Below are 9,276 nucleotides of genomic sequence, written 5' to 3' on the forward strand. Positions count from 1 at the left end.
TAGCCACTCATAAAATAATATGGGAGATTGCGTATTTAATTTGTCTTTGACCATACCTTGCCGGTTGATCTCATTCTTCAGGAGCTCTTCCATAGCCTCCTCCTCAGCAATGTCTAGCGGCGTCTCACCCTCGCTGCTGACCGCGCCCACATTGGCTCCCTGGCTTATGAGGTACCTGCCAGTTGAGATATGGTAACACATATTAAACAAATGTAATTTTTATTCTGATACCGAGACCTCATGGGTTGTTTTGGCTTATTAGCTTATAATGAGAACTTTTAAAGAATAATCAAGGGCAGGTGAAAGGAGTGTACCAAATAGTGGTGCGTTATACGGATTACTTTAGTGGTATTAATCGATAAGCAACTGCTTGCCTCATCAATAAACTTTTACTTCAATACTTGAATTGTAGATCAGGTACTTAACACTGGGGATTGGACCAAGCTCACAAACAAAAAAATAAACTAGGATTCCGGTTTTCTGCCCCGACACTGTCAAATATCAAAGAGATGGTAAAATACAACATGGATACCATAGGGCTAAAAGAAATATTAATACAATGGAATAAAAAAAAAACACATTTACGGCAGCAAATTATAAAAACACCTAATCATCTATCTTCTGGGCAAGAATGATGACCCAATAGTGAAATTAAGAGCATGTAAGTGCAGGAACTCATTGACTAACACCCGGCTATTTTAATCTTGTCCAAATCAGCACAACCATTCCCCAAGTGTGGATTGGGTCAAAATTAAATAGGATAATAAATCATTATTAACACATTCCAATCCACAATAAAATGGTTAAATAAACAATTACAGCCAATGACGAGTGTTTCACAATTATGCAGATACTTTTGTTGGCCAAATAAATAAGCGGAACACACCCACAGGCCCTTCTTCGCACTTTAACCTCCTTGCTTAGCACATCGACATTGGCTGCTTTGTGGTTCCAAGTTGTTGTTTGCTGGCTTGATGGACTCAAATGAGCCTTTATCTTCTTCCCTTTGTGACACAAAGTCTCCATAAGTCACCAGTCTGACCAGCAACTTGACCCTTTGCTCTCACTCGTGGCTCCACTTAGCTTGCGAATGGAAAACATGGAATTTCACTCCCTTCACTTCATCGCAGCAAGGCTTTAGGGCTAGGACCTTAGCTTGGCCTTTTGGCTGAGAGTAAGTGTCCCGGCTCCTAGGCTTTGTAGCGTATTATGAACTGACCGATAACGGATAATGGATAATGAATAACGAAGATAGAACAATAACCCTTAAACCCCCCCCCCCCCCCCACTTCATAAGAAAAAAAATCTAAATGTGTCAGGCTGTAAGGGGGTAGCCAAACTTAGCTCTCTCTTAACTCACAAAATTGTCTGCTTCCCATACCCTCCCTGATATTTAAAGTTACGCCACTCACTCTGCAATGGCCAGGTATCCACAATTGGCAGCAGAATGGAGGGGGATCCAGCCCTCGTTGTCCGGTTGGTTAATGTTGGCCCCGTGCTCAACCAGAAACGTCACCATATCTTGGTTGTCATCTATGCAGGCCTGTAGAAAGAAAGACGCCCAATGGGTAATTTTACATGAAAACAAAAGTCAAGTCAAATTTATTTATATAGCCCTTAATCACAAAAATGTCTCAAAGGACTGCATAGGATTACAATTACAAAATTACACAATTACCTGATCTTAAACCAGCATGTGGGCAAGGAACAACTCAAAGCCCTCAGTGTGAGGAGAAAAGAGAAACCTTGAAAAGGACCTCACATGTGGTAATCCCCCTTCCAGGATTGACCAGGGTGAATTACAATTAGCATTACTGTACACATAATAGTAAGCATTAGGTAAGATGTTGAAATTGTCCGGAAAGTGCATGACATCAAAAATAGCCTTTCCACCATTTGAGCATAGGCAAAGTATGGCACAAAAAAGCTCGTCAACATTCACGGACAATGGCGGCAACGGACACCAAACATTGATATTAAATTCAGTGCCAATGAATCCTACATTTTCCATTTAAGTAAGCTGGCAATGACTAAACTGGTCTATCCGTGATTTACATAAATGGCCACTTAATCATACTATGGTATTTTTTTTAATTTATCAGCTCTTCACTAGACGTCCAGTATAGATAATAGGGAACGAAGATCAACGATGTAAAGCAGGGGTCTCAGACACAAATTACTTGGGGACCACGCTGGAAATAGCTTCTGGGTGGGCCAAAATTGGGTTCTGAAAAAACATTCCACTGTTCTCAAATAATTTAGAATTTGTTTACACAAAATAAGATTAAAAATATAAAAAAAAAAAAGAAAGAATTAAATAACTTTTATCTTTTGTATATCATTACATCAGCACTTCAGGATGGCTCTTTAATTTCATCATGCATTACACATGTTTTGATAACAAATCATATTACTATTGGGAAAGTGAACACATCAATCAGTAATAAATAAATTGATAATTCACGTGGGCCGCACTTACGTTACACTTTCATATTAAGGCGAGGGCTTCAAACTACCATCCCAGGGGCCACATTTGGTCTCAAAATAATGGGTTGGTTTGCCCATGGACTGTTTTGTCTTTATTCATGGACACTACCGTAAATTCCGGACTATAAGCCGCTACTTTTTTCCAAACGTTCAACCCTGCGGCTTATTCAGTGATGCGGCTAATTTATGTTATTTTTCTTACAGCCGCCAGCGGCGCTCGAGTTCAAGGCACATGACGCAGCTTTCAAGCTTAACGCAATCGAGCAGTCCGATAAAGAAGGAAACAGAGCTACTGCGCGCAAACTTTACCTTGCGGGCGTGTTGCTAGCGTGTTTTTCAATAAGGGAGCGTGGGACGACGTCTATATGACAAAATCTCTTTCCCATACTAAAGAAGGACAACTTTGATGACGTCAGTTATAGAGATGAAGATTGGAACGGTTTACCGTGATTCCTACATGTATGGTATGTTTTTTTTAACAGACACGTTAACTGTATTGCGAGCGTGTTGTTAGTAGAGTTTTGCTACCCTTCACAGGTTCGGTTTGGGATGAAAGTTAGAATATTATTATTAAAGCTTTGAAAACTCTCGGTGTACCGTCTTTCTTTGTAAATATGTGTAACCATGTATATTATGTATTTGCAACTGTATATTTTTGTAATGTATTTATTTGTATTTATTTTGGACACTTATTCTGATAAGTCTTAAACTGGCCAATTAAAAAGAAGGGGCGTAACAGATGCGGGGGATGACGGGAAGTGGGGACCGGTAAAGGTGAGTGTTTGTGGACACGGCAGACAATAGTGTATATATATTTTTCCCACCCTTACCTTTGGAAATATACACTTTTTTTTTTCTTGGATTACTTTCAACAGGACCCGGACTCTGCAGGTCTGCATCAAACATTAACTACCGGTATCATTTTCCGTTCATTTTGTCGGCTGTGGTTTTTAAACTGTGTACTTTATGTTCAGTTAAAATCGCGGGACTCAAAGTAGGGTTTGGATTAATTTTGTGATTGTGTTTCATGTTTTAATGTGGGCGCATGCGGCTTATATACAGGTGCGGCTTGTGTAAGTACAAAAGCGGTTATCCTCTTAAAATGTGGAGGGTGCGGCTTATAATCAGGTGCGCTCTATAGTCCGGAATTTACGGTACTTTAGTCTTGACCAGCCTAAGAATTGTAAAAATGGCAGTCAATGCCTTTGTGTATAATCTATGACCTTCTACTGGAAAATAAAACTATGAAAAAAGTATTGATTTTAAAAAATAATTCAAAAATATATGAACTATCATATAATCATCTTTTTTTAAATACTCATAGGTTAAGAAAAGTATTTATTTTACATAACATTAGCCTCACCTACAAAAAGCTGACATGATTGTCCGCTATCTTGCAGGTACGGGTATCCTCTAAAACAGGGGTGGCTAACCCGGTCCTGGAGAGCCGCATGTCCTGCATGTTTTGGAGGTTTCTCTGCTCCAATACAGGTGATTCCAATCATCTGGATCGTTATCAAGCTCTCACAAAGCCTGCTAACAAGCTGAAAATTGGTGTCACTCGTGTTGGAGCAGAGAAACCTCCAAAACATGCAGCTCTCCAGGTCCCCTGCTCTAAAACCTTGTAAAAGGAAGACCATAATTGAACACTAAATTGAGACATGATCAAAAATGAGGGGGATTAAGTCGAAAAAATAAAATGAGTCAGTGAAAAAAAAAAAATTAATGAAATCTATATCACACTACATATGATTATGCCAATTTAGATTTTTTTCCTTGCTATTTAAAGGGTTCATGATTATTCCTCATGTGAAATGAGAAGATGTGATTTATGTTACATAACATGCCTTTGTATAAAAATTTTGATGACATGACATAAATGTGAAAAGTGTTTTCATTGTCAAGGGGACGGGAGCAAGATATGCTCCAGATTTTTCCTCTCAGCAGTTTTTCTTTCTGTTTTGACAATTGTTTATGAAAGGGGTTGATCTTAAATGCATTATGACCTTGTGTCAAATCAATCAAATCAACATAATAAGAAAAATGTTGGTCAATTTGAATTCTCGTTTTCGGTTGCACAACACGATACAGTGACATCTGGTGTTCAAATATTACACACTGTTCCTTTGATATAAAACCGCTTGCCAACATATTACTCTCATTTAAGCAATGACTTCAATTGATGAGCTAAACTTATACGGGTAGAATGCTGCAAACCCAACCAACTGTCACATTTCACAAAAAAATTACAATTATAGTTTGCGACAATTTATCTTTCAGTTAATTGTTTGAGGAGCTTTTGGAGGACGTATACAAAAAAAACCCTGCAATTTGCATGTTTTACTGAGCAAGTGTACAAAGAACTCATCCAAATGCTACCGAATCATCCACTACTTATAAAATAAACTTGTGAACTCCTAGCTACACTTGCCTTGAAATCGCCACAGTGCGCTCATGAAAATCCCACTCACCCTACGATCTTTCAACACAGCGCCTGGACTGTCTCTCCCTCTCCAGAGGTTGCTATGACAACAAAGTCATTGACAACAGATAGACACACACACACACACACACACACACACACACACACACGTATATTATATAGACACACACACGCGCGCACAAAGTGGCCTCACGTTTGGGGCACATATCTATCTGCCTGCAATCCTTGTCCAAATTTGGTTGGTTTACACGGCCATAGATGGCCAAGGCTGCAGAGCATCTGTGCTCGGCTTATCTCACTGTTGATGTGTGTGCGCGGGAAGGAAACATCTTCTGCCACAGGTAGAATACAACAAAAAAGGAAGACATTCCAAAGCATGGATGGCTCTGAATGTTCCTAGGGGACGAAACACACATTTTATTTGACTCTCTCGATTGCATCGGTCTTACCGTTCTGGTTCAATTTGATTCTTGTTCCTTTTTCGTTTCCGAAAAAAGCATGAACAACTGGAGATGCAGTTACGATTTAGCCGCATTAGTCAGATGCAATACGATTAACAGAGTTCTAATGCAGAACGTATTAAAAGACTCAGAAATAGTTCAGGTGATAAAGACGTCTAGTAGCTTAAAAATTGTGTCATTTGATTATTAGTGCTTTTCTCACCCACGTTGATAAAAATAGTACACAAAAGGAACTGATGAAAAATAAAATACTTAGGCCGGGGGGTCTCAAACTCAGTTGAGTTGAGGGTCGCCGCAGCTAGATTGTGGGTGAGACTGAACAAAATCGGGGTTTCCACAAGATGAGCTCTGATAAATGAGTCAGTGAAAAAAAATAAAAAAATAATGAAATCTATATCACACTACATATGATTATGCCAATTTAGATTTTTTTTTCCCTTGCTATTTAAAGGGTTCATGATTAATCCTCATGTGAAATGAGAAAATGTGATTTATGTTACATAACATGCCTTTGTATAAAAATTTTGATGACATGACATTAATGTGAAAAGTGTTTTCACAAATACACAAAATACCGTGTATATTTCTTAATTGGCTACACAAAAAAGATACGTAAATAGAATATTAAGAATTTATGTAAAAATAAAAGCAATAAAATCAGTAATCAATGGATACATAAATGGTGTGGGCTGAACATACATGAAAGTGACCCCTAGACGTAGCTGTATTTTGTAGTGCAATCAAAAGAGAGTGGTAAAAAGAACAAAGAAAGATTATAAATTTCAGAAGCTCAACGCGAGCAAAATTGCCCAATATACTCATAGTTTAACACAAGCATTTTTCAAAGAAAAGAAAACAGGGAAGAAAACAAAAACAAAATTTATATCAAAAAGGAAAAAAGGAAATTAAAAAGGTAAAAAAGAAAAGTAAAGAGCAAGTAAAAAAGGTACCTATAGCCGCAAGATGGCCAACAATTATGTGAGCTCCCTCTTTGTGAGCCTCATCTTATGTTAAATTAATGCTAATTTTTCAGACGATTATTTTAAGGTAAATGCAAATTGATATCATTATTCATCCGTTTGCTTAAACAGTTTCTTTTAATTAATGTTTTTTAACACAAGAGGTTCTAAAAAAATCAGGGGTCGGGAACCGATGGCTAGCGAGCCATATATGGCTCTTTTCACGAGTCCAACTGGCTCAGAGATAAAATCGAACTTGCACAATTATATACTGTGTGGTTATATGCATATCCAATTGAAGGACGTGCAAAGCAGAGACATCACTGATCAATGGAGTGTTTCATCCAATATATATAGGCCATTTTCAACTACAGTTAACAGTCAAGGTGTCACACCAACAGACCCCGTTTTGGCTGTAAAATCAATAAAGAATCCTCGGTAAAGAAGCTTATCAAACAATATATTAATTGTTAAGAAACCCACAGAACAAACTGTAAACACCCCAAAACTCTAGCAAAGTAACTAGAGCAGTTTTATTGGGTGAGTGATAGGAATGGGTAGAGGCGGCGCATTTTTTCCCCCTCGCCCAGTGCAGGCAGCACTGTAGGTACATACGGTATATATCTCGTTTGCAGTATTTTGAGACATTTTTACATTTATTTATTTTTTTTATATTCAGGACAAAAATGAGCACCAACACTCTTAAGTAACTGAGGGAGAGTAAAAAGTTTTATCTGGTATATTTGTACAAGAAATTGGGCATTTCATAGATTTGATCAAATATATATTGATAAAATCTATATATATCATACAGAGATATAAAATGTGCTGAAGAATTAGCTTTTGACCGGTGAGTTGGGCTTGCAGTTTTGTTGAATTTTGTCTTAAAAATATATGGTGTGCCTCCCTCCCAAAAAAAAAAAAAAAAATTAAATAATAATATTTCTTTCTTTTGCTTTAATGGCTCTTTTGGTAAAAAAGATTCCTGACCGCCACTTAAAAAAAATACACCATTCCTTTAAAACAATTTCATATAAGGTGTCTCAAACTTATTCCGCAGGCTGCAATAGCCCCAGGCTGTGAGTTTTGGACTTCTGATTTAGGTCTTTATTTTTCTTTAGTTACATCCGTTTCAGGTTTGCCTTGTATCATGCTACTGTACCTAACCAACCTCCGGTACATTGAGCTACCAGTATATGCATATGTGACACTCGTGCTGTACCACTAAGCTAAAGCTTGTTAGCACACTGATGAAAAAATACGCAAATGCAGCCAGTTTGCACAGTACCGACCTAATAACGTGATGGAGACAAACTGCAGACAGCAGAGCATTCAAAGGTGCAGTGAGTCACTTTGTCTTTCAAACCAGTTTAGCCAGTGAGAGGCGTTAAAGTGTGGCAGAGGCGCGCATGGAGCCCAAAAGATGGGCATATAAAAAGGAGCGCAAACGCGCAAAACTTTATAGCAGGACAGAGTAATACTGACTTTCATTTTTAGTAGGTGGTACACAAAAAGCAAGTAAATTAAGTTTACCTTCTTCTAGTCATCTAAAGCCCAAAAACATTTTTTAGGGGATGTCGAAAAAAACCCGGACATTGCCGTGAGTTACATTTTGTATTGTGTGCACCTTTTCCGAGTACTGGACATTACTGTATCGCTTCTTTCCTCCGCTACCAGCGTGTGGCGCTATGAGAGGTCACCCAGCATCCACCCAGAAGTTAAAAAAAAAAAAAATCATCTTCCTCTTTCTAGTTCGTATGTAAGCATACAATGCTACGTGTACTGATGCTCCAGCGCGCTCAAAATTTTGAAGTTTTCATTGTTTAATATTTCATGCATCCATTCAATGTGGTTGGCGTAAATTGTTAAGAGGAGAGCAGTTTCTTTTGAAATTAAAGTGGAATAAGAAAGCTTGATGTGGCTGAGAAAATGGTCAGAACGCTTTTTTTCTGCCACTTTTTACCACGGAGGAGGACCTCTTGAAACACATCTTCCAAAAGTTACACTTAACCTTATTTATGTTTATTATTTATAATTGAGCATATAATTTTATGAAATGTTTATTCTTTAGGACAAAACAATACAAGTTACGCATACAAGCCTTAAACATACTTGTATAAACCTTAGATATACAAAACATAGCACTGAAGCAATTTACGAACGATCGTCGTTTGTAAGTCGGGCAGCGTCTGTGTTCCATTCATCTTAGAAAAGTATTTTCATTTATCTCATATATTCAAAAACTGAAGTTTGTTTAATTTTTATTTCCAATTAGCTATACAACAAATTAAAAAAATACATTCCATTAAAGACAAAAACTTAAAACAATTCAACCGTTGGTTTTGGTGCCAAAAACTTGGCTTGTACTGATAAAATAATGATGATTGATAGAAACGTTAACAGAATCACAACATAAAAAGGTCATAGTGCCTAATGCTTTTTGTAATGTATAAAAGGGCAGAAGGTCTTATGCCATTCAGGGTGACTGACTTCCTGTTTGCGTACAGCCAAATCCAATATTAGCATACGCCAGTGCTTCCCAATTATTTTCTGTCATGCCACCCTCTGAAGAAAAAAAAATGCTCTTGCGCCTACCCTTTACTGATCACAAAATATTGGTTGGGACAAAAAACGATTGCTAAATATTGGTGGTTACTCGTCACTGCCGTCAATGCCAAATCAGCCTTTTGGCAAATTTTCACTGAAAAGAGAAAATTAGGAGTCATAGCAGCATGATTAGGTTGTAATGTCTTTAAGTGACAATTTTATGTTTTTGGCTTTGTGCTATTCTCTGCCAACGTTGTTAACATAGCAAGCACATTGGTCTTTGCTCGTCCCTCTCGAAGGCCGTAGTGAATTGCTTTAAAAGCTTCGTCAAACTTCTTCATCTTAGCTTTTTTGCAGGGGACTTTTGTCTCTTTACCCT

General features: G+C 37.8%; 1 protein-coding gene across 7 annotated transcripts in view; it reads right to left on the bottom strand.

The window, feature by feature from the left end:
* Positions 1 to 9,276, bottom strand: part of ppp1r12a (protein phosphatase 1, regulatory subunit 12A) — a 74,791-nt gene that overhangs the window by 36,434 nt on the left and 29,081 nt on the right. For all 7 annotated transcript variants that reach the window (XM_088348599.1, XM_088348606.1, XM_088348602.1 and 4 more), the window contains exons 2-3: positions 1,413 to 1,543; positions 57 to 175 (exon numbers count right to left, since the gene is read on the bottom strand). In XM_088348599.1, coding sequence (XP_088204725.1) covers positions 57 to 175; positions 1,413 to 1,543 — 250 coding nt within the window. The remainder of the gene's footprint in view (positions 1 to 56; positions 176 to 1,412; positions 1,544 to 9,276) is intronic.

Source organism: Urocampus carinirostris, chromosome 11, assembly GCF_059441175.1.
Source record: "Urocampus carinirostris isolate Australia breed hairy pipefish chromosome 11, RoL_Ucar_1.0, whole genome shotgun sequence".
Taxonomy (NCBI): domain Eukaryota; kingdom Metazoa; phylum Chordata; class Actinopteri; order Syngnathiformes; family Syngnathidae; genus Urocampus; species Urocampus carinirostris.